Genomic DNA, 26709 nt, shown 5'->3' on the forward strand with positions numbered 1-26709 from the left:
CTGCGTAGGTAATGCACAACAAAAACAACTTGAATTTATATATAGTGTCTTTTACATAGTAAAATGTCTCAAGGTGTTTCACAAGAGCGTTATCAAACAAACTTCAAACATAAGGAGTTATTAGGGCCGATGTAGAGGTAGGTTTTAAGGAGCGTCTTAAAGGAGCAAAGAGGGATAGAGAGGCGGAGAGGTTTAGGGAGGGAATTCCAGATCTTAGGGCTTTGGCAGTTGAAGGCACGGCCACCAATGGTGGAGCGATTTGGGGGCAGGGGAACAATTGTAGGACTGGAGGAGATTACAGAGATGGGGAGGAGCGAGGCCATGAAGCGATTTGAAAACAAGGATGAGAATGTTAAAATTGAGGTATTGCTTAACTGGTGTCCAATGTAGGTCAGCTAGCACAGGGTCGATGAGCAGGATTTTTGGAGATGTTGACCTGGCCAATATCAGTTGCCAAGATTCTTTCTTTAGTTTATGTGTGACAATGTTACCAGTAACATATTAAACTTCTGATGCAGGGGCACTGGCTGCACAGTAGCCTCTCACCTGTGATTCCTGGATTCAAATCCACCCCAGCCTGATGGGATGAAAGTCTGCTTTCTGTAAGGGCCCTTTGTGAAATGACTATGGACAGTCTCAATCCAGCTCCTAGTGGGCAGGGACACACACATTCAGCAGCAAATATCAGCCTCACCTGGAGAGATTTGGGAAATGGAAAACTGTCATACTGCTGCAGCAGGGGTGTGAGGCTGAATGAAGCTGAGGCAGATTGTTGGAGCAGAGTAAAGGAAGTTTTACTCTCTTTCTGGCTGTGTTATACATGACTTGGGACTGCTTGATACTGACACTGGATGCCTGAAATGGAGAAATGTTTCAATCCCCATAATGAGCACAAAATGTTGAAGAAAAAAAACTTGTGATATAATTATTCTTGGTAAATATATTTTTGAGGAAACAACACTTTTTTTTAAATGAATATTTTTGCATTTTTAAACTTTACTAAAATTATTTTTTTCTAGGTCCAGTTAAAAGAATATGTTAAAATTCGTGATAGTATTTACGAGGTGGACAACAAATCAGAAGACTATTTTACATTTTCCCGTGTATTAAATTACAAGGTACAGTACAATGTGAAATGATTCTTCTTTCAAAAGGAAAGATATGTAGGCTGATACTTAATTGCAGTTCTAAAGCAAACTGGCAACATATTTCTGTATATTGTTTCGGTAGTTACCGTTATAGTACTGTTATGTGCAGTACTACAAATAGAAGCCCTCTCCCCTTCTTTTTGAATATATATTTGCTTTCTTGCTTCCTTTTAAGTTTCCCACATGCCATCCCCAGCCTGAGAGATCAGCCTGGTAACCACTTTCAGATGTACAAATTTCATACGATACAGCTTTTGAATTGGTCCTGGGTATCTGCCAATGCCACTCTGTAGCCAGCTGCCAAAATGGGTGTAAGAGTAGTCTGTATCGATTCAAGTATACATATTTTAGATTTGCTAGTTAATCTCTTATTGCATTACTCATAGATAAGAATTGAATACACATAATGAAGTGTTCTTTTCACCCAGTGCAGATAGGCAAGTGCATAATTAAATTTGTGCCTCTTATGCAGTTACGTAAATAAATAAATCTGTGAATATAAAATATTAAATGTGTGTCAGTGCATACAAAATAAATCTGTCCAGATCATCAACTTTGGTATTGATATCATAGGATAAATGAGCATGAGAAATTATAATATTTATAGGAATACAAATAGGTAAAGGAGTTAAATGATGCATCAGGAACAAGATGATATACTTTCTTTTTGTTTTGTTTTTCTCCTAGTATTCAAGTAATATGGAGAAGATTGATCCAGATCACCTAATTGCACTGGTGGCTGAAGTTATTCCAAAGCATTCCTGTCTTGTGTTCTGCCCCACCAAAAAGAATTGTGAAAATGTGAGCAAGATGCTCTGCAAGTATTTAAACAAGTATGTATGGAATTACTGCAACTACATTTCTCATGCAGGAATTTCAGTTGTTACATTTTCTAAAATTGCTACATATATGTAACCAAATATTAATAATACAAAGCAGTTGAGGCCTTTTTTGGATCAAAAGCTCTATTCTGGTCCAGTTGAACTAACTCAGTTTGGTTTTCTAACCCAAGTTCAAGTTCATGCACAGAGGAATAATTTTGTTTATTTTAATTCGTTCTCGGGATATGGATGTCGCTGGCAAGGCCAGCATTTATTGCCTATTCTTGGTTGTCTTTAAGAAAGTTGTAATTGGCCGCCTTCTTGAACCGCTGCAGTCCGTGTGATGAAGGTACTCCCACAATGCTGTTAGGTAGGGAGTTCCAGAATTTTGATCCAGCGACAATGAAGGAATAGCGATATATTTCCAAGTCAGGATGGTGTGTGACCTGAAGGGGAACTTGGAGGTGATACCATTTCCACACAACTGCTGTCCATGTCCTTCTAGGTGGTGAAAGTTGCGGGTTAGAGAGGTGCTGTCAAAGAAGCCCTGGCAACTTGCAGCAGTGCATCATAGAAGAATCATTGAAATTTCCGGCACAGAAGGAGGCCATTCGGCCCAACGTGTCTGTGCTGGTCAAAAAAGAACTATCCAGCCTAATCTCACTTGCCAGCTCTTGGTCCGTAGCCTTTTAGGTTATGGCACTTCAAGTGCATAACCAAGTACATTTTAAATGTGATGAGGGTTTCTGCCTCTATCACCTTTTCAGGCAATTTCAGACCCCCACCATCCTTTGAGTGAAAAAAGTTCTCCTCACCTACCCTCTAATCCTCTACTGTTAGCGTTAGTGTTTTCTCTGAAGAATCACTCAACACTCAGAGTCGGTTCCAATGCCTGACGGTATTTAATAACGCTCAGCGGGGAGGAAACACACAGGACCGTATCCAGGTTTCTCTCCACAGAACAAAGAGTTACATGTACCTTTATATGTTTTACAACAGTTACAAAACAGCTTACTGCAGTTACACAGCCCATCACGGCTGGACACAAGCCAATCACAACGATTATAGATTACATATAGGTTCTTTAACCCAATAGAATTCTCCTAATATCCAGGGAACCATATGTTCGGTTATTGTCAGCTTGGGTTGATCGATGGCTTTATAGGTTCTCTCCCTAGTTCTTTCATCTGGGAGAAATAATTGGTATATATCCTTGTTTACAGCAAATGGTTTCCCTCTTATCTTTCTTCCTGAAATAATTGGTTTCACGGCCTTGTTCACAGGAGATGGTTTCCTTCTTATCTCTGTCTTCCCAGGCATTCCTACAGTGGGCCTCACAGGGTTATTGCTCGGTCAGTGAACGTTCAACAGTTCACAGTTTGACTACCTGATTTCCCATAATGCCTGGGCAGCCATTTTATGTGTGTGTCCATTTAAGCTTATGTGAGTTTTAAATATCCAGCAGGTGCCTAATGCCTAAGTCTATATATATTTCTACGCTCTACAACAATTCCCCCCTTTCGGTAAAGGGACTAGTCCTAGTCCCCTTTTAACCGACCGTACTGCCTTTATCTGATATTTGTGCACTGCCCGGTACTCCTTGCCTCAACGTGCTGGCCAGTCACGCGGTTTCAGGAGTCCCGGTTGCTTAGATCAAATTAACAAAGGCTAGCTCCTCCCGTCCCCTTATCGAACAGGCTTGTTTAATATCCAGGGAACGGTGATTGGTCCGTTTCCGCCGTTTGTGGCGCCTGCATACCTGGCAGGCCATCACGCCCCATGTTATTGCTAAGATTAATTGTATCCCGACCAGTGTGTGTGAAATAATTCGGATCCATGGGTGGATGTTCACATTTATTCCCCAGTCCCAGACTTTTCTCCACCAACTCTGACTTTGTAAGTCTACCTCGGTATCTTCTTCCAGTTCTTTGATTTTAGTTTGTATCTGGTGATAGAGTTTTACGGATTGCCCCACTCTGAGCCTTAACTCTCGTAATACCTCGGTTAGATGTGGGATAGGGACCTGCTCTGGCTCGTCATAATCCTGCAAATGATCATGGAGCTGATCAGTTACTTCAATAACTTCGGACTTCCGGCGCCTAACCTGGGTGATATGTGCTTGCCCGATCGCGACAGGTTGTAGCGGTGTAAAGCAAAAGTTGGTCTGCGGTATAGGGCACTGTAGGTCATTATACTGGTATGAACGCTCTGTGGTAGAGACGCAGTATCTTCCCCTCCCTCCGTAGCCTGCCCTCGCGAAGTGCATGTGTGCGGGCACTATTTCTAGTACACACCCATTGGTTCGGTTAAACCCGCACTCGTCTAGTTCCCCTCAGCCCACCGGGTGAGGGCATACTGTGATTTCCCCCCTTTGCTTGCAGTCAGCTAGGGAAATCCCAGTAAGTATGTTGTTTCGACGAACGGCAGAGGTGGTGGTTAGGTAGTAGCGTATGGAGACATTTTCCCGGATTACTCCGATATTCTCTAGGTGGTATAAGGGGAACGGCCCTGAGTCCGGCGTTGCTATAGGGATCAACAGGACTATCCCTATCCCGGTAGTCCTACCCATCTGGCAATCTGGAATTGCGGGGTATACTCGGGTCAGTCCCTTCAGAGTACAATTATCCAGTGTCCCCCTTTGGTTCGCCAACTGAGCTAAATGTGAACTGTCTATCCAATCGGGTACCTCCCCGCGTTGGATCTGGTCGAGGTTGTGGCGGATCTGTCCTACCATCCACAGACCATAAGCATGACAGAGTTGCCCCTGTCTTTGCTTTATTGTATCAGTCATTGAAGGTTGGCATGCAGGTACAGCAGGCGGTTAAGAAAGCAAATGGCATGTTGGCCTTCATAGCGAGGGGATTTGAATACAGGGGCAGGGAGGTGTTGCTACAGTTGTACAGGGCCTTGGTGAGGCCACACCTGGAGTATTGTGTACAGTTTTGGTCTCCTAACTTGAGGAAGGACATTCTTGCTATTGAGGGAGTGCAGCGAAGGTTCACCAGACTGATTCCCGGGATGGCGGGACTGACCTATCAAGAAAGATTGGATCAATTGGGCTTGTATTCACTGGAGTTCAGAAGAATGAGAGGGGACCTCATAGAAACGTTTAAAATTCTGACGGGTTTAGACAGGTTAGATGCAGAAAGAATGTTCCCAATGTTGGGGAAGTCCAGAACCAGGGGTCACAGTCTGAGGATAAGGGGTAAGCCATTTAGGACCGAGATGAGGAGAAACTTCTTCACCCAGAGAGTGGTGAACCTGTGGAATTCTCTACCACAGAAAGTAGTTGAGGCCAATTCACTAAATATATTCAAAAGGGAGTTAGATGAAGTCCTTACTACTCGGGGGATCAAGGGTTATGGCGAGAAAGCAGGAAGGGGGTACTGAAGTTTCATGTTCAGCCATGAACTCATTGAATGGCGGTGCAGGCTAGAAGGGCTGAATGGCCTGCTCCTGCACCTATTTTCTATGTTTCTATGTTTCTATGTTTCTATCTTCTTGTTCTCTATCAATGAGGTGATTAATGGTTTTAGCGTGAGCTTCCAGGACTGAGATGCCATCCAACTGGATTTCGGCCCCCTCCTTTCCTAGGTTGGCCTGGTCTTCCTGGTTTTGCTCCACCCTCTCCAATAACCCCTTCATCACCCCTTTAAGCTGTTCTACCCTCTCATTTAACCCTTGTATGTCTATCGAGTTCACTACGGAGGTTCCTGTATTGAAAACGGTAGCAACATCATTTACTATTTCCCTCTTCACCCTGGGTGCTAACCCCTGTCCCCGGAACTTACTGGCACCCATGGCATCGGCAGCCTGCTGCATTACGACTTTACTTAATACATTGTACATCTTCCTTGACTGTTCGGTACAATATTCCGGCATCTGGATGCCTGAAATATTGATCAGAACAGGCACAATTTCATGTTTAACATTATCATACAATAATTCCCCTTCGTTGTACATTGCAATCCCATTTTCTGGTCCCTTAGTAGTTATGGGACAAGGCAGTTCTTCGGGCAATGTAGTGGTTCTTATGGGGCGCGGTGTTGGAGGGGGTGAGAAACATACATACATTGATATAGCAGCCGCCCCCACCTCCTCGTAATACCCACACAGCCCCATGCCCTTTTTGCGGATGACTGATTGCTGGGATTGTCCCGGAGGCGCGCAAATTATGCCGAAAGTGCATTCATCGGGCCCTTTGACATCCCTCCGTTTAATGCAGCTGCTCCTTATACCCGTGGAGCACTGTACACATACCCGGTCCTTATTAGGATTCACTTGTAACCATGCATTAAAATAAGTTCTGTCCTTGCTCCAATCCTTAGTCGCTGGAACACATATTCCGTCCGTCAAATTGAACAACACTCCATAGTTCATGTAATTGTTTATTTCCAGCGTGCTCTGTTGTCCGTCGGTGTTGCCCAGGGTTCGTGTATGTCGCAGGGCTATCCATATTACGAGTAGGGTCGTCCGTATTCCCATCTCGGTAAGTATTATCTGTAATTTTAAACAGACTGCCTGGTCGTCACCAGGGGTTAAAGTTTTTTTTGTTTTTCTACGAGTGTCCCGGTCACCCTGCAAAATCAGAAGCACAGGGTTACAATTGAATCATTTCGAATTGAATATGTGGGGCGTTCGCCCGTGTCTTTACCCACTTAAATATGACCCAAACTCCTATTAATATTAAAGCCAAAGCTATTCCTCCGAACACCCCTTCCGAAAGGGTGTCTAACCACTCCTGGTACTTTACAGCATACCATTCCGTCTCGTCTAGGCGTATCACCCTTGGTTCGGCCATTATTCTTTTGGGTTATACCTTTTTAGTTGTGACCAGTGCTTCCACCGGCCTTTTCCTTTCATATCGACACATGCACACGTGTCGCTTGTCAAAATGATGTCATACGGTCCGGTCCACCTCGGGGCAAACCCCGTCCTGCCTGGAGTGACCTGTACTAATACTTTGTCGCCTACCTGTGGAAGGGATGCGTCGGCCTTCCCGTTGTTTTGGGTCTCCAAGTCCCGTAGGGCCTGTTGCTCTACCACCTCTTTCCTTAGTTCCTTTAGCTGTGAATCTAATTGTTTTACATATTGTTTAATCCGATCTCGTAGAGGCCCCATTTCCTCCCCCCCTGTTATGATCCCTTCAGGAAGTCTCATTGCCCTTCCTGTCATTAATTCAAAGGGGGTCAGTCCTGTGGTTCGGTTAGGGGTAGCCCTAAGTCTCATTAATATGCAGGGCAAAACGTCTACCCATTCCTTCCCGGTCTCTGTTATAGCTTTGGCAATTGCTGTCTTAAGGGTACGGTTCATTCGCTCCACCATTCCTGAGCTCTGGGGGTGGTACGGGATGTGGAACCGTTGTCGGATTCCGAGCAGACCGCATGCCCGCTTCATGACCTGTCCTGTGAAGTGCGTCCCCTGGTCCGAGTCAATTTGAAGGGGCACTCCCCACCGTGGGATTATGTCGAATGCGAGAATCTGCGCTACCGTGGATGCTCCGCAATCCCGGGTGGGAAAGACCTCAACCCACCTGGTAAACTGATCTACAATAACCAGGCAGTATTTCTTTCCCCGGCTGAGGGGTAGGGGTCCTGTGAAATCAATTTGTAGATTCTCCCACGGGCCCCTGGGACGTGTCTGATGTGCCATTCTGACCTTTACGGGTCTGCCTGGATTATGCTGTGCACATACTATGCAGCGCTGGCAGTGCTTGGCTACATCTCGCCCTACCCCGGCCCACCACCAGTCTTTGAGCAGACGGCTCAGCATTCCGTCTCGCCCAGTGTGGTCCGGCTCATGGTGTAGCCGGAGTAGTTCGGTCTGGATTGAAGACGGGGCGACTACTTGTAATCCCTTCCTCCACACCCCATCCTCCCCAATGCTGGCCCCCTTGCTTTCCCATTGTGACCGTTCCTCCGAGCTACTTTCTTCCTGTATCTTACGGACACTTAGCTCTCCTGGTCCTATCATGGCCACTTTAATTATCTGGGGCTCATCTTCTTCTGCCGCGCTCCTAGCTGCTTGATCTGCCAGCATGTTTCCCCGTTGTTCCCTGGTCTCTACCTTTTGATGTGCCTTGATCTTTATTACTGCTGCCGTCGTAGGCCTTTTAACGGCTTCGACCAGCCCCCGAACTATATTCTCGTGTTTAATGTGTCCCCCCCCCGAGGTTATATATCCGCGTCTACTCCACGCTATCATATAATCGTGTACTACCCCGAATGCATACCGGCTGTCTGTATAAACATTTACACGCTTCCCCTCTGCCCATTTGAGGGCTTCGGTCAGCGCTACCAACTCCGCCACTTGGGCGGACACTGTTCCTTCCAGTGCCCCTCGCAGGAGGGTGACACCATCCTGATCTACCACGCCCCACCCGGTGCGGAATCTTCCGTCGACATATCGTCGGGACCCATCAACGTAAAGGGTTAAATCGGGGTCCCTCAGAGGTTCGTCGGCTATTCCCCCTTCTATTTCTTCGTCTATCTCAGTCTTGCAGCTATGGGGTTCACCTTCGGTTACTATTCCCTCCGCGGGATTAAAGCCTATATCCCTAATTATTTGTATGGACTGATCTTTGGGTAATAGTACTGCCTCCCAGGTAGCTCGTCGCGCATCTGACACTGTTTTTAACCTCCCGGTATTTAGCAATTCCACTATGGTGTGCTTCGTGTGTAAAATTATCTGCCCCGACATTGTGACTGGTTCGCATATCCTGGCAGCCCAAGCGGCACAATCGAAGGCAGCCACACACCGATGGAGTCCCTTCACTACCGGGGACTCTTGTGTTGAGTAATACGCTACTGGTCTCATTACCCCCCCTTTCTCCTGGGTTATAATGGCGCTATAAAAACCTCCATCGAGATCGTAATGTACATGGAACGGCTTTGTCATATCCGGTAGCTTCAGCGCTGGGGCTGCCACCAATTCGGCTTTTAATTTCCCATAGGCTTCCTCTTGCTCCGATCCCCAGTCTACCTGCTCTGTTCCTGGTTTTCCTCCCTTCACTAGTCGCTGAATGGGTTCGGCTATGTTCGCAAATTGAGGAATGAAATTCCTGCAATAGTTGAACAAACCCATCACCCGCCGCACTGCCCGGACTGTAGTTGGTCGGGGCATATCAACGATGGCTGTCTTTCGGTCTGTCGGAAGAGTCTTTTTTCCCTGACTGATATCGTGTCCCAGATATCGAACCGTGGCTTGTCCGATCTGCGCCTTTTTTGGATTTATTTTAAACCCTGCCTTATCTAGAGTCCTTAGGACCATGGCTACGGCCCCTAAATGCTCTCGGTCACTTGATGAGGCTATTAGGATGTCGTCCACGTACTGAAGGATTGTACTATTATACGGGGTTAGGTTGCATGATTCCAAAGCGTTACTCATGACTCGGTGGAAAATGTTCGGGCTGTTATGGAATCCCTGAGGGAGTCGGGTCCATGTGTATTGTCTATCTCTGGATGTAAATGCGAATCTCTCCTGAGACTCCGGGTCCAGCGGGATTGACCAAAATCCGTTAGCGATATCTAAGACGGTGAAAATCCTATGTTCCGGATTCAGACCGTTGAAGATAGTCGCTGGGCTGGCCACAATCGGGTGTTCCCTGGGTGTAACTTTATTCAGGGCTGTGTAATCTATCGTTAGTCGGTAGCTTTCATCCGGCTTTTTAACTGGCCACATCGGGGAGTTTGTGACTGACACGGTCTGTCGTAGTTTGCCCTGTTCTACCAGGGCTTGTATTATCCCCTCAGTGGCCCGCATGGCCTCTGGTTTGATAGGGTACTGCTTGTGGGGAGGGTGTACCGGTCCCGTGACCTTCTCCGGTGTCATGTCAACAAGTCCGCAGTCCTGTTTGTTTTTTGCCCAAACTCCCGGGATAGCCTGACACAGTAATCCCAACATCCCGTCCTTAGACCAGTCTCTCGTCAGAGTATCCGTTTTACCTAATGTGGCTATGTTCTTTACTAGTGCCCATTTCCTGGCCACTTTATCCTTATACCCTTTCGTACCTTTCCAGGTTACCCGTTTTCGCTGCGCATCCACTATTGTTCCTAATTCGCGGAGTAGGTCCATCCCTAGTAATATTCCCTCTGAGTTTTTACATACCCAGAACTGGACCGGCATCATTATACCGTCCACCTCTAGCACTTGGGTTTCACTTTGATATGCCGTGGTCCTGTCCCCCCCTACCCCTTGGATCATGATGGATCTTCGGGTAGTGGGTAAGTCGAGGTTTGTTATTGATACCGACGCCCCGGTGTCTATCAACATATCGCATCGCCGGCCCCCTAACGATGCGTTGATCCACATACGGGGATCGGGTTCTTGGCCGGGGGCCGATGCGATTCATTGGGGACTCGCCTGCTTCTGGGTCAGCTGCTGTATGATGTCCAGCAGCTGCTGGTTCCCGAGGGCACTAACGTCCGGGGCTTTTTCATTGATCGTTTTTCCCGATCTAGGTCCCTTCCCTTCTTTGCCACCTCCCTTGGCCCAACAGTCCTTTGCCTCATGGCCTAGTCGGTCACAATTACTACACTTTTTTCGTCCGTTGCGTTTTGGGGCTCTACACTCGGCGCGGCGATGCCCCGTCTTGTTACAATTATAGCATGTCTCAGCCGCCTTTTTGTCAGTGGCTGCACAGACCTCCGCTGTATTTGCGGCTACTTTGGACTTTTGTTGATTATCTACCGAGGTCGCCCATCTTTCCAGGTCATCAAAATTATTGTACATCACCAAGCCTGTTTTTAGGATGGCTTGGTGTGCAGGGCTTAGTCCGTCCTTATACAATTGTATGAAAGCCGGGTTCTGCCGGTCGGCTCCGGGTATTCCGCCGTGTGCTAGGAACGTCTCAAATTTCCTTGCCCCGTATTCTGGTGCCCGTTCATCCTTCTTTTGTACTACTCCCACTATAACGTTCCAGTTTACGGGGACCTGGCCTAAAACGCGTATCACGTTCGCTTTAAATTCTATCATGGAATCCTCCTGCTCCTCTTTTGTAGAGGACAGGTCGGCACACCAGGTACCGTCTTGGTGATCATTATCTAGTCTGTCCCAGTAACTCTCTGGCATTTTAATCCTAACTATACCGGCGATATCTCGGTTATGGAGCTGGTGGCAAATTGTCATCTCTTTGAGCTTCTGCCAGAAGGTTGCGTTGTTATGGCGGGGCACTAGTGGTGGCAGTTTCTCTAACAACTGCATCGTGTCCCCTGGGGTCAGCGATAAGTATGTTACTCGTGTCTGCGCGGGTATAGCGGGACTGTCATGACGTCTTGTCCCGGCTGGGATCCTGGGTATATGTTCTACCTTCAACGGGGCAGCCGGAGCTGAGTTAATAGTATTATATGGGGGAGGTAAGACGTCCCCTTTAATGGAGTTGCAACTATCTGTTTCATTCTCTAGGCTTTCCCAGTCTTCCTCACTAGGTGGTGCACTTGGGCTATTTATTGCCAGAACTGGCAGAACTGTCTGTCCGTTATCAGCCTCTACTTGCTTCCTTTTTATTTGCACATACCGGTTAACTTTTTCTGTTAACTTTATATGTGCTCGCAATATCAAAATTACTGCCTTTTCCTCTTTATCTTTCTTTTCCTTCTCCCACCATTCCCTTTGCTTCGCTGGTAGTTCCTGAGGATTCCACCCTGCTTTGATCATTTTTTCGATTAGCTTCTTTTGTTTATCCGCCAGGTGGCGGGTAAGTGACCCTTCTGGTCCCCACTCGAGTTTATTCGTTTCCATGGCCATTCCTGGGTAGGACTCGTACCGTTAGGAATCTACTCTCAGAGGTCCGCTTTCTTTCTAGCGCGACTTGTAGTAAACTGTCTCTTGGCTACTGTCAGGTCACAAGTTCTGCTGTTACACAAACTTATACAATTCTTAAAAACGCGTTTAAGCAATTCCCGCAGTGCTCTACATATCCTTAACGACTACCTACCACCGCTCAGCCCGTTGGTCCGACCCTGTTCACAGGTTTGGATTCCGTTAGCCGCTGCACACTGCTTGGTTCTACCCCGGGGTTTATCTCCAATTACACTACTGGGTCCGGAAGGTGTCTTTCGGTATCACGATCCCACGGTCCAAGTGTGTTCCCGGCACCTACTTAATTCCTGGCCGTTACGTGGGACTACTGTCCTCTTAATTCAGGCTCAGGCTAGGTGTTTGAGATATTGGACCGTTCCCTCGTGTCGATCAACCAGCATCCACCTTCCGCACTTTTATAATTTAAAAATCGTTTGTGTTTATACTCACCCGGGTTTACTCCAAGTGCGTTCAGCGACTTCGGGGAATCCCGTCGACTACGCCATTGTTAGCGTTAGTGTTTTCTCTGAAGAATCACTCAACACTCAGAGTCGGTTCCAATGCCTGACGGTATTTAATAACGCTCAGCGGGGAGGAAACACACAGGACCGTATCCAGGTTTCTCTCCACAGAACAAAGAGTTACATGTACCTTTATATGTTTTACAACAGTTACAAAACAGTTTACTACAGTTACACAGCCCATCACGGCTAGACACAAGCCAATCACAACGATTATAGATTACATATAGGTTCTTTAACCCAATAGAATTCTCCTAATATCCAGGGAACCATATGTTCGGTTATTGTCAGCTTGGGTTGATCGATGGCTTTATAGGTTCTCTCCCTAGTTCTTTCATCGGCCTTGTTCACAGGAGATGGTTTCCTTCTTATCTCTGTCTTCCCAGGCATTCCTACAGTGGGCCTCACAGGGTTATTGCTCGGTCAGTGAACGTTCAACAGTTCACAGTTTGACTACCTGATTTCCCATAATGCCTGGGCAGCCATTTTATGTGTGTGTCCATTTAAGCTTATGTGAGTTTTAAATATCCAGCAGGTGCCTAATGCCTAAGTCTATATATATTTCTACGCTCTACAACATCTACCAATTACTTTAAACCTATTCCCCTGGTTATTGACCCCTCTGTAGATAGTATCCACTGCAGCCACAGTACCTCGGTGATGGAGGTTGTGGATGTTTAAGCTGGTGGATGGGGTGTCGATCAAGTGGATTACTTTGTCCTGCATGGTGTTGAGCTTGTTGAGTGCTGTTGCAGCTGTACCCATCCAGACAAGTGGAATTATTCCATCACATTCCCGACGAGTTGGTGGAGAGGCTTTCGGGCATCAGGAGGTGAGCCGATTGACGCAGAATACTCTCGCCTACTCGAGTAGCCGTGACATTAAAAATAAATTCCATAAATTAAGATAAATGCCAATAAGCTTGCACAATGTCTTGTTATGATTATTATTGTTTAAAACTATGAAAGGATGGGACAGGGTAGATAGAAACAGATGGTTTCGATTGGTTGAGGAGACGAGAAACAAGGAGCCATACATACAGATTTAAATGTAAGAGATTTAGAACTGAGAACAGGAGAAACCTCTTTACACAGAGACTGGAATTCACTTCAGAGGTTAGGAGTTGAGGCCGGAACGATGTCAACATTCAAGATTAGATTGAATCGGGGAATGAAGCTAAGGGGGTTGGAGGGATATGGGAACAGGATGGGTATGTATAATTAGGATTATGTACTCGTGGAGGGTAAACACCAACATGGGCTGGTTGAGCCAAATGACCTGTTTCTGTGTTGTACCCTCTTGTGTATTTCCAAATTTAAATGCTGTAGCAAGTCAAAAGCATCCTTTGAGTGCTTAAATTAAATTGTTACCTTCCGATCGTGCTCAAGTACTCATTGTGTATTCATGTTTAATCTTCTCAATAATCTACTTTCCCCAGGTCATTCCTAGCCCTAAAGGAAAAAGAAAAGCATGCTCTTATTAAGGAATTGAAAAACATTGGAAATGGTATGATATGCCCCATTTTGCATGGCACTGTGCCATATGGATTAGCGTACCACCACAGCGGGCTGACAAATGATGAAAGAAAGCTGATAGAGGAGGCCTATTCCGAAGGAGTACTCTGCTTGCTTACTTGTACGTCAACACTTGCTGCTGGTGTTAACCTACCAGCTCGGAGGTTAGTGCCAAATCATTACTGTACCATTGGAAAAAACGCTGATTGAACAGGCAGAACGTCTTGGGTTGGATGATTTTCGTTCATCGATTTTTTTTTTTCTTTCATAACACATTCACAATTTAAGAACTGCTTTTGAAGGACATACTGCATTGCCAGCATCTCGGCCAGGTGACCATTCTTTATGCAAGAGCCAAGACAATGAATGCCAGGAGGCTATATAAATGTGGGGAATAATATAGCTGTAGTAATTAGACATCCATATATGTGCACTTTTCAACAGGAAGAGATTTGTCCAGTACTGTTGGTCTCCACAATTGAATAGACTGGCAACCCTCACTGTCCAGGCTCACACATGAAGAATGACCAATTAGGGTACTGGAGGGCTACCACTGAATATAGAACTGCATCCCAGTATGATGGTCAACTTCTGGAGGACATAGAGATTAAAAAAAATACCTCGCATAGATTTAGGCTTCCCTCTGGTATTACCTTTAAAATTAGCATACCTTTTTTTGGACTGGGGTGAATTTTAGTCAGCGATATCGCAACTGATGAATGGACTTTGTCTCTACCTTGGGCACCTTGTTTTAGCGAATGATGGTAGCACAGCGGGGTACTGTAGCATAGTGGTATGTTACTGGACTAGTAATCCAGAGGCCTGGACTAATGATCCAGCACCAGGAGTTCAAATCCCACCACAGCAGCTAAGGAATTTAAATTCAGTTTATTAAATAAATCTGGAATTAAAAAGCCAGTAATGGCGACCATGAAACTACCGGATTGTCGTAAAAACCCATCTGGTTCACTAATGTCTTTTAGCGAAGGAAATCTGCCGTCCATACCTGGTCTGGCCTATATGTAACTCCTGACCCACAGCAATGACTCTTAACTGCCCCACTCAGTTGTAACAAACCGCTACGACAAAGTCAGCGAGCGTTGTGGGAGTACCTTCACAAGACTGCAGCAGTTCAAGAAGGTGGCTCAACATCATCTTCTCGAGGACAACTAGGCATGGGCGATAAATGCCAGCGATGCCCACATCACATGAACAAATTTTTAAAAATGACACTTCTATAGACCAGTATAGTCTCCTTTTCTTTGCCCCAACAATCAGTTCCAAATTGATCAGCGTGATTTTTTTTTCCCCTATTCCCATCCTTTTGGCTTCTGTCAAGATTGCAGAATTGTAGAGTTTTATGCCATGGTCCGATGCCCACTGTGAACGAGATTGAAACTGTCCGAACTCATTTCATGCATTTGAGAGAGGAGACTCTCGCTCATCATTCTGTGCTCAGTTTAAACCCAGATTCTTGAAGTTAACTCACTGAGCTAAACACCCTAACCCAATTATAATAATTTTTAATTGAAGCACAGTTTTAAACACTGTAGAATCTTTCAGCGACTGAGGGATGCTTCCTGTAAAAGGTTGAGACGTGGCAAGGCTAGGAGCATGCAGCCAGTTGCTTCTACCTCAGAGCTAGGTACTCTAGCCTTTTAGAAGCAGGAAAATGGTGTGCTAAACAGGAGGTGAGCCACAGGTAAGCATTGTTTTTAAATCCGTTTAAAAACATACAGATTGAACATTGTAAGTGAATCATCACTACATTTTTGTTGAGCCTCCTGTGATGGTGACTTACTAAAATTGTTTGGAGCATGTCCGCAAGTGTATGTTTGTATGTGTATATCAACTTTTCCTAACTAGTAATTGGATGGTTAAATTACAAATCTGCAGAATAATCATTGAGCACATTACACCTACACTCTGACTTCATCCAAGTGGCAACCTCACAATCTTGGATGCATGGAAATGCTGGGAAGGAAAGGACACTGTAAAATTCACAAAAATTCTGCACTTCCATTGGTTTTCAAAATTGTATTTTCCCCCTGTACCCATTCTCAAAGCTATGATTCGTGCTGGGTTTCTATTGGTGCGAGTGGCCTTCTAATGGCTTTCCCAAGTGATTTCCTGTAAGCATGGACAGTGAATGCCACCAAAGTATGGAAGCCAACTCGGCATGGTCTGGTCCTATGCTTATCTGGCATCCACACACTTGCTTCTCCAGAAGTGATCACTAGGTAGCAGTCTAGGCATCCCCCGTAACTGCCCAAGCTGACATCGGCTAATTCAGCAGCGGTCAGGTACTAAACCTTACTAAGCACTACATTTACCCACTGAGCCACTAAAACAAGCAGCACTTAATGCAAACTCGGCAGCTTCATTCAGCAACTGTCACAGTAACGGTATCACCACCCCAGCTAAAATGGTGACGCCCTCTGTACAGCTGCAAAACGGAGTGACATTAAAATAAAAACGGCCTAAACTTACAGGCTGAGATTGGAGAGAGAGAGCTGTTTGAGCAAGTCACTATCAGGTATTCACTGAGATGATCAACTGCTGATATTCTGAATTGTTCTGATTTTGCTGATTTTTATTTTGTATTTCTTGTATTTTTTTCAAGGGTTATTCTGAGATCACCTTATGTTGCTCGCGATTTCCTAAAGAGAAGTCAGTACAAACAGATGGTTGGTCGAGCTGGTCGAGCTGGTATTGATACAGAAGGAGAAAGCATTCTGATATCACAAGAGCAGGACAAACAGCTGGTAATGTCATTTTTTTTAAAATTGCATTTGATTGTAATTAATGCTACATGTGCCTGTAGAACTGGTGTGGTTTGTTTTTGGTGGCCCGAACTGTTTCATGCCTATAGTTATGTTGAAAGAGTAATCTCTAGAAAACCCAGGTGAAAATACACATTTCAGTTAAGCTACAATTTAAAGCCTCACTCAGGACTGGGGATCAGCACTCCCTCTACTCCGCACCCCTCCAAAAGAAAAAGCTAATACATTCTCAAATTGTCACAATGCCGCTGTGGGAAAGGCACATGGGAAGTGGTCAGTAATTGGTTGAGGAGGGCAGGAGACAGAGAGCAAGGATAAAAGGTTTGTTCTCATTGACAGGATGTGACAACTGAAGTTCTCCAGGGATCTGTTCTCGGGCCTCAGCTTTTCACCATATATATTAATGATATGGATGAAGGAATAGAGGGATTTATATATCCAAGTTTGCAAATGATACGAAGAACATAAGAATTAGGAACAGTAGTAGGCCATCTAGCCCCTCGAGCCTGCTCCGCCATTCAACAAGATCATGGCTGATCTGGCCGTGGACTCGGCTCCACTTACCCGCCCGCTCCCCATAACCCCTAATTCCCTTATTGGTTAAAAATCTATCTATCTGTGACTTGAATACATTCAATGAGCTCGCCTCAACTGCTTCCTTGGGCAGAGAATTCCACAGATTCACAACCCTCTGGGAGAAGAAATTCCTTCTCAACTCGATTTTAAAGTGGCTCCCCTGTATTTTGAGGCTGTGCCCCCTAGTTCTAGTCTCCCCGACCAGTGGAAACAACCTCTCTGCCTCTATCTTGTCTATCCCTTTCATTATTTTAAATGTTTCTATAAGATCACTCCCCATCTTTATGAACTCCAACGAGTAAAGACCCAGTCTACTCAATCTATCATCATAAGGTAACCCCCTCATCTCCGGAATCAGCCGAGTGAATCGTCTCTGTACCCCCTCCAAAGCTAGTATATCCTTCCTTAAGTAAGGTGACCAAAACTGCATGCAGTACTCCAGGTGTGGCCTCACCAATACCCTGTACAGTTGCAGCAGGACCTCCCTGCTTTTGTACTCCATCCCTCTCGCAATGAAGGCCAACATTCCATTCGCCTTCCTGATTACCTGCTGCACCTGCAAAGTAACTTTTTGAGTTTCATGCATAAGGACCCCCAGGTCCCTCTGCACCGCAGCATGTTGTAATTTCTCCCCATTCAAATAATATTCCCTTTTACTGTTTTTTTTTCCAAGATGGATGACCTCACATTTTCCCATATTGTATTCCATCTGCCAAACCTTAGCCCATTCGCTTAACCTATCTAAATCTCTTTGCAGCCTCTCTGTGTCGTCTACACAACCCGCTTTCCCACTAATCTTTGTGTCATCTGCAAATTTTGTTACACTACACTCTGTCCCCTCTTCCAGGTCATCTATGTATATTGTAAACAGTTGTGGCCCCATCACCGATCCCTGTGGCACACCAGTAACCACCGATTGCCAACCTGAAAAGGACCCATTTATTCCGACTTTCTGCTTTCTGTTAGTTAGCCAATTCTCTATCCATGCTAATACATTTCCTCTGACTCCGCATACCTTTATCTTCTGCAGTAACCTTTTGTGTGGCACCTTATCGAATGCCTTTTGGAAATCTAAATACACCACATCCATCGGTACACCTCTATCCACCATGCTCGTTATATCCTCAAAGAATTCCAGTAAATTAGTTAAACATGATTTCCCCTTCATGAATCCATGTTGCGTCTGCTTGATTGCACTATTCCTATCTAGATGTCTCGCTATTTATTAATGATAGCTTCAATCATTTTCCCCACTACAGATGTTAAACTAACCGGCCTATAGTTACCTGCCTTTTGTCTGCCCCCTTTTTTAAACATAGGCGTTACATTAGCTGCTTTCCAATCCGATGGTACCTCCCCAGAGTCCAGAGAATTTTGGTAGACTATAACTAATGCATCTGCTAGAACTTCCGCCGTCTCTTTTAATACCTGGGATGCATTTCATCAGGACCAGGGGACTTGTCTACCTTGAGTCCCATTAGCCTGTCCAGCACTACCTCCCTAGTGAAAGTGATTGTCTCAAGGTCCTCCCTTCCCACATTCCCGTGACCAGCAATTTCTGGCATGGTTTTTGTGTCTTCCACTGTGAAGACCGAAGCAAAATAATTGTTTACGGTCTCAGCCATTTCCACATTTCCCATTATTAAATCCCCCTTCTCATCTTCTAAGGGACCAAAATTTACTTTAGTCACTCTTTTCCGTTTTATATATCGGTAAAAGCTTTTACTATCTGTTTTTATGTTTTGCGTAAGTTTACTTTCATAATCTATCTTTCCTTGCTTTATTGCTTTCTTCGTCATTCTTTGCTGACGTTTAAAATTTTCCCAATCCTCTAGTTTCCCACTAACCTTGGCCACCTTATACGCATTGGTTTTTAATTTGATACTCTCCTTTATTTCCTTGGTTATCCACGGCTGATTATCCCTTCTCTTACCGCCCTTCTTTTTCACTGGAATATATTTTTGTTGAGCACTATGAAAGAGCTCCTTAAAAGTCCTCCACTTTTCCTCAATTGTGCCACCGTTTAGTCTGTGTTCCCAGTCTATTTTAGCCAACTCTGCCCTCATCCCACTGTAGTCCCCTTTGTTTAAGCATAGTACGCTCGTTTGAGACACTACTTCCTCTCCCTCAATCTGTATTACAAATTCAATCATACTGTGATCACTCTTTCCGAGAGGATCTTTTACTTGGAGATCGTTTATTATTCCTGTCTCATTACACAGGACCAGATCTAAGATAGCTTGCTCCCTTGTAGGTTCTGTAACATACTGTTCTAAGAAGCCATCCCGTATGCATTCTATGAATTCCTTCTCAAGGCTACCCCGTGCGATTTGATTTGACCAATCGATATGTAGGTTAAAATCCCCCATGATTACTGCCGTTCCTTTTTCACATGCCTCCATTATTCCCTTGATTATTGTCCGCCCCGCCGTGATGTTATTATTTGGGGGCCAATAAACTACGCCCACCAGTGACTTTTTCCCCTTACTATCCCTAATCTCCACCCACAATGATTCAAATTTTGTTCATTAGAGCCAATATCATCTCTCACATCACAACTGCCCTGATATCATCCTTTATTAACAGAGCTACCCCACCTCCTTTCCCTTCTTGTCTATCTTTCCGAATTGTCAGATACCCCTGTATGTTTAATTCCCAGTCTTGGCCATCCTGCAACCACGTTTCAGTAATGGCCACCAAATCATACCCATTTGTAATGATTTGTGCCGTCAACTCATTTACTTTGTTTCGAATGCTGCTTGCGTTTAGGTGAAGTGTTTTAATACTAGTTTTGACCACTCCTGCAGCCCCTTTATATTCATACATATTGTCCCTTCCTATCACGTTGTGGTTTACACTTACCCCAGTGCTACTCAGCTCTGTTGCCTCCTGCCTTTTGCATTCTTTCTTGAAGTTCTGTTCATCTGAGCTCTCACCCACTCTAACTAGCTCAGAGCCCTCTCCTGGGTTCTCATCCCCCTGCCGAGCTAGTTTAAAGCCCTCCCAACCGTACTATCAAAACCACCTGCGAGAACATTGGTCCCGTCTCTGTTGAGGTGTAACCTGTCCGACTTGTACAGGTCCCACCTACCCAAGAAGCGGTCCCAATTGTTCAGGAAACTAAAGCCCTCTCTCCTACACCAATGCCCCAGCCACGTATTTATCTGACTAGCCTTTCTATTTCTACCCTCACTAGTACGTGGCACTGGCAGTAATCCCGAGATTACCACCTTTGAGGTCCTGGCTTTCAATCTTACTCCTAGCTCCCTACTCAACTTTCAGCACCTCACCCCTCTTTCTACCTATGTCGTTGGTACCAATGTGGACCACAACCACTGGCTGTTCCCCTTCCCTCCCCAGAATGCCCTGCAGTCGCTCAGTGACATCATTAACCCTTGCGCCAGAGAGGCAGCACACCATCCTGATGTCACTTTTGCTGCCGCAGAAGCACCTCTCCGCTCCCCTAACTATTGAATCTCCGATCACTATAGCCCTTCCCGTCTTCTTCCTTCCCCACTGTGCAGCTGAGCCACCCACAGTGCTGTGGACTTGGCCCTGGCTGCATTCCCCAGAGGCATCACCGCCCTCGCCAGTGGTCAGAATAGAGTACCGGTTGGAGAGCGGGATAGCCTCAGGGGACTCCTGCACTACCTGCCTTGCCATACTCTTGAGTGCGACGGTCACCCATTCCCTATCCTCCTGTACCCTTTTAATCTGTGGGGTGACCAACGCCTGAAACGTGTTATCCACGTACCTCTCGTTCTCTCGGATGCTCCTCAGTGCCTCCAGTCCTCGCTCAAGCTCCGAGACTCGGCGCTCGAGTTGGAGGAGCTGGAGACACTTCCTGCACATGTGATCATCCCCGTTGCGGGAAGCATCCAGGAATTTCCACATGGCACAGGTGTTGCATTCCGTTTGAACGAGCTGCCCTGCCATCCCACTAGATACCCTTAAATTACCCAGCAAAAACACTGACTCCCACTACACACACTAAACAGCTATTTAGTAATTTATCCTCTTATCTATTAGAACACAAAATCAAAGCGATATACTCACCAGCCGATCAGCCAACCACTTACCAGCTTGGCTGTGACGTCACTTTTTGATTTCTTGTCCCTCCTCCCCGCACTGCTCGCTCACCGACTGCCGCTGGGCCTTTGTAGGCCGCTGACCCTGGACTGCCGCTGGGCCTTTGTAGGCCGCTGACCCCGGACTGCCGCTGGGCCTTTGTAGGCCGCTGACCCTGGACTGCCGCTGGGCCTTTGTAGGCCGCTGACCCCGGACTGCCGCTGGGCCTTTGTAGGCCGCTGACCCTGGACTGCCGCTGGCGCTGCTCCTCCCCGCACTCCTAAGTACTAAGTAAGGAGAGACAGTAAGTTCTGTGGATGGGAGCAGGAAGTTCCTAAGGGGCCAAAATTGAGGCGATGACATCACTGGGGCACTACCTTTAGTGCCGGACAGTTTCTACCACCTCAAAGTGCGATATTCAGTTGTTTCACCCCAAGAAGAGAGTGGAGCGCTAAGAGAAGCGTTCTATACTATTGAGGTGCTAACAAAACGGTAGCGCCTGAGGCCTACTCAATTTTTTGGCACTAGGACACTGGTATCCTAGCACCTGAAGATGAAAAAAACCATCTTGATGAAAATTTCAATTAACCTCACCCACATTTCCCCACTGCTGCAACAAATAAATAGAAGTTTAAAAACTTACATTTCAGCACTTACCTTGCTCTCTCCGGACGATATAGTCCCAGAGTCGTCGCTGTACCGACTGCTTTCCCCTGCTGGTGTCTGCGCTAGGCGCTACGTTAGGCGAAAGAGTGAAGCGGTACTACGGCAGCGTTACACACTCGGTGACATCACGGAGTGGGCGGCGCTAGCGAGCGCAGCGCAATCTGCCAGCACCGCCGCTAAACCTTCACTGAAGTTCACAGCAGGCGCAGGCAGCACACAGTAGGTGTTTAGTGGCTCCTCAGCGCCACTCTGTGACACTAACGGGTGGCGCTAAACAGCCGAATTTCTACCCTTAAGTGAGTGGATAAAACTGTAGCGGACGGAGTTCAATGTGGAGAGGTGTGAAGTCATCTACTTTGGATCCAAGAAAGAAAAATATTTTCTAAATGGTGAGCGACTAGGAGCTGTGGAGGTGCAATGGGATTTAGGTGCCCACCTACACAAATCACTAACAACGTGCACAGGTACAAAAGTAAGAAAAAGGCGAATGGAATTTTGGCCTTTATCCCAAGGAGGTTGGAATGCAAAAGTGAAGTGATGCTTCAGTTGTACAGCGTCTTGGTCAGGTCCATCTGGAGCACTTCGTTCAGTTTCGGGCACGGAATCTCTGGAAGGACAATTTGGCTTTGAAAGGGGTACAGTGCAGATTCACCAGAACGATATCAGGACTTAATGCAACCTGGTCTCATCATGTAATCCTTTAACGTGGCTTGTATTCCCTTGAGTATTAGTTGAGTTGATAATTGAGAGATGGTCCAATCACAGTGTTTAAAATGACAAAGGGAGTTGATAGGGTAGATATACAGAAACTATTTCCTCTGGTGGGGTATCCAGGAGAAGGCGGCACAATTTTCAAATTAGAACAAGGCTATTTAGAAGGGAAATCGGGAAGCACTTTTTCCACACAAAAGCGAGTGGAAATTTGGAACCAGCTCGCCCCCTAAAGACTGTGGATGCTGGGGTTCAATTGAAATCTTCAATACTGAGATTGATAGATTTTTGTTGGATAAGAATCTTATGGAATATGGAACAAAGGCGGGTAAATGGAGTTGAGGTACAGATCAGCCAAGATCTAATTGAATGGTGGAACAGGCTTGAGCAGCTGAATGCCCTCCTCTTGTCTGATGTTCCTACCAGCATCCAGCCTTTGCAGTGGCAACTGAATTTTGGAATGTACAATTCTAAACTAATCTAAAATACTTTCCTTCTATTTAAAATGATTGGTCTGGAGTTTCCGCTAGGTTGCATGGTTATTTTCAGTGCCTTTCGCCCGAACTTGGCCAATCTAGCACAAAAGATGGACGAATTTCAAGCTCAAATTACGTCCAGCGTAAATTGAGTATCCGCAATCTTCTGCACCAGTTTACGAAACATCGCGCTGGAAGCCAACACCGCCCATAAAACTGGCCGCATCCCCAGGTTGAATTAATCACCATTGCGAATTTATGCTAAATGCGCCGGTAGTGGGCCTTCACGGAGGCTCTTAAAATTAAGATTTGTTCAGAAGCGAGGACACTAAACTGCACATTTTAAAACCTTTAGAATTTTTCAAAAATTTACTAAGAAACTGACCACTGTATACCAATATAACTAGTAAATGGTTCTGTATAGTTTTTTTTAAAAGTCATTTTCAGTCATTTAAAATCGGGTTACACACAGGTGGTGAACTAGATGGTCTGATTAAAAATGCTTATTTTTTGTGATAAACCCATTTTCAGCTATTAATCAAATTGCACCCAGTTACCACTCTTAAATACACCAAGAAGTATATATTTTTTTAATTACGTTCTAAAACTGTCCCCAATTGCGCTGGTTCATGGCAGATTTTATGTTCGCTGATATGCCAATGAGTTTGAGCAGAAACTTGAGGGGAAAAAAACACTTCTCAAAATTAGCACAATTTGGGGCGCAATTTGCGCCCAAACTGGAAACTCCATGCTATTTTATCCACTTATGTTTTGCTATTGAGAGACCTATCCCTAGGCTGGTGCTACAACCACTACTAAGCTAGTCATCAGGAGGTGCACATAAGGAGCTCCACAACTTTCCTTATGTCAGGAAAACCACATTTCCTCTGACTGATGTTTCCCGTGAAATGGCTGACCAAGGTTGGGAATTAGGAATCTTGTGTGGTGGATCACAAGTCACAACTGCTACTCACACATACATTGTTGCATGATGCTCTGCATTAACCAAATTATTACAACGTTATATGTTTTTGCCTCTCCATCTGCAGGTTACAGACTTAGTAAGTAGACCTTTGGAAGGTTGCTACAGCAATCTTATACATGGAAATGAAAAAGGAATTAAAGATCTGCTATTATCACTGATTGGTCTAAAGGTACATATCACATTACATACTGTAAAAATGTCGCAGTATATGGGCACTGTTCACTTAAACTGGTGTTAGGTTCTAACTAGTTCCTGTTTTTAACTACATGTACTGTCCAGTCAAACAAAATCATGTTCTTCTGAAGAGATGATAAGCATTGGTACAGTATTTACACCATGGATTATGAGTGTAGGAATGACTAATGTACCTTTCCGAAGTTCCTCTCTGCTATTTTAGCAGAAGCAATAACCTATTTGACCAGACTGTTCGCAATCTTGGTGTCATATTTAACCTTGAAATAAGCTTTCGACCACACATCCGCAGCATAACTAAGACTGCCTATTCCACCTCCATAACATCACCCGTCTCCACCCTTGCCTCAGCTCATCTGCTGCTGAAGCCCTCATCCATGCCTTTGTTACTTCTAGACTTGACTATTCCAACACACTCCTGGCTGACCTCCCACATTCTACCCTACATAAACTAGAGGTGATCCAAAACTCAGCTGCCCGTGTCCTAACTCGCACCAAGTCCCGCTCACCCGTCACCCCTGTGTTCGCTGACCTGCATTGGCTTCCAATTAAGCAATGTCTCGATTTCAAAATTCTAATCTTTGTTTTCAAATCCCTCCATTGCCTCGCCCCTCCCTATCTCTCTAATCTCCTCCAGCCCTGAGATGTCTGCGCTCCTCGAATTCTGCCCCCTTGAGCATCCCTGATTATAATCGCTCAACCATTGGTGGCCGTGCCTTCTGTTGCCTAGGCTCTAAGCTCTGGAATTCCCTACGTAAACCCCCCCCCTCTCTACCTCTTTTTCCTCCTTCAAGACACTCCTTAAAGCCTACCTCTTTGATCAAGCCTGCCCTAATTTCTCCTTATGTGGCTTGATGCCAAAATGTTTGTCTCATAATACACCTGTAAAACGCCTTGGCATGTTTCACTACGTTAAAGGCGCTATATAAATGCAAGTTGTTGGTGTCAAAATCATATTCATAATTGGAGTTTTTTGTGTCATTAATGTGAGAGATGCAAGTGCTGAGGAATGCTATACTGAAAACACCCTGTGACCACATCAGACACTTGTCTATTAAATATAACCTGAATAAATTGGGAGTCAAGCTCTTCTACTGATTCCACAATTTGTCTTAAACCAAATCTCAAAAGAGCACTCAACTGTACATTAGTATAAGCTTCTCAGTCTTCGTGAGCTATCTCAGTAAGATTTCCAGTTACATAGAATTTACAACAAAGAAACATGCCATTTGACCCAACTGGTCTATGCACCTTATACACCTCCTCCCACCCCTCTTCATATAATATCAACATAGCCTTTTAAAATTTGTTTTGGATGATGGGCGATGCCAGCAAGGCTACATTTATTGCCCATCTCTGTGCTGCGAAGGTGATTGCAGGACTTCTCCTTGAACTGCTGCGGTGCTTGTAGTGATAGTGCTGCCGCAGTGGTGTTCAGTAAGGAATATCAGGATATTGACCCAGCTACAATGAATGAAAGAAAGACTTGCTTTTAATTTTACGACCACCGGACGTCCCAAAGCGCTTTACAGCCAATGAAGTACTTTTGAAGTGGAGTCACTGTTGTAATGCAGGAAATGTGGCAGCCAATTTGAGCACAGCAAGGTCCCACAAACAGCAATATGATAATGACCAGATAATCTGTTTTAGTGATGTTGATTGAGAGATAAATATTGGTTGGGACACCGGAGAAAACTCCCCTGCTCTTCTTCAAAATAGTGGCATGGCATCTTTTACGTCCACCTGAGAGGGAAGACGGGGCCTCAGTTTAATGTCTCATCCAAAAGATGGCTGTGCAGCACTCCCTCAGCACTGCACTAGTGTGTCAGCCTGGAATTTTGTGTTCAAGTCTCTGGAGTGGGACTTGAACCCACAAAGTTCTGACTCCGAAGTGAGGGTACTACCAACTGAGCCATTGGTATATATACAATGACATGTGACTTGGAGGGGAACTTGGAGCTGATCGTGTTCCTGTGACATTGCTGCTCTTGTCTTATTTGGCGGTAGAGGTCACAGGGCAGGGAAATGCTGTTGAAGTAAGCTTGGTGAGTTGCTGCAGTGCATTCTGTAGATTGTACATACTGTAGCCACGGTGCGCTAGTGGTGGAGGGGTAGATATTGAGTCCAGTGACAGGGGCACCAATCAAGCAAACTTTGCTGAACTGAGACGGTGTTGAGCATCTTGAGTATTGCTGCAAGTGAACCATCCAGGAGAGTAGTGAGTATGGTAGCACACTCCATACTTAAGCCTTGGCGAAGTTTTGAGGGGCCAAGAGGAGAGCTACTCAGTACTCGTATCCAGCCTCTGCCCTACCCAGGAAGCCATGGTGTTGATGTAGCTGATCAAGTTAAGCTTCTGGTCAATGGAAAATGCCATGATGTTGATGGTGATGATTGGAGGCTAGGCAATGGTGGTGCTGTTGAACGCTAAAGAGAAATGGCTAGACCCT

The 26709-nt window shown here is 45.4% G+C and overlaps 1 protein-coding gene across 2 annotated transcripts in view; it reads left to right on the forward strand.

Moving 5' to 3' along the window:
- The window catches only part of helq (helicase, POLQ like), a 65252-nt gene that overhangs the window by 20347 nt on the left and 18196 nt on the right, over positions 1–26709 (forward strand). For both annotated transcript variants that reach the window (XM_070872387.1, XM_070872388.1), the window contains exons 7-11: positions 1020–1118; positions 1836–1981; positions 13727–13966; positions 16426–16567; positions 24132–24236. In XM_070872387.1, coding sequence (XP_070728488.1) covers positions 1020–1118; positions 1836–1981; positions 13727–13966; positions 16426–16567; positions 24132–24236 — 732 coding nt within the window. The remainder of the gene's footprint in view (positions 1–1019; positions 1119–1835; positions 1982–13726; positions 13967–16425; positions 16568–24131; positions 24237–26709) is intronic.

Source organism: Pristiophorus japonicus, chromosome 2 (assembly GCF_044704955.1).
Source record: "Pristiophorus japonicus isolate sPriJap1 chromosome 2, sPriJap1.hap1, whole genome shotgun sequence".
In the NCBI taxonomy this organism is placed as follows: Eukaryota; Metazoa; Chordata; class Chondrichthyes; family Pristiophoridae; genus Pristiophorus; species Pristiophorus japonicus.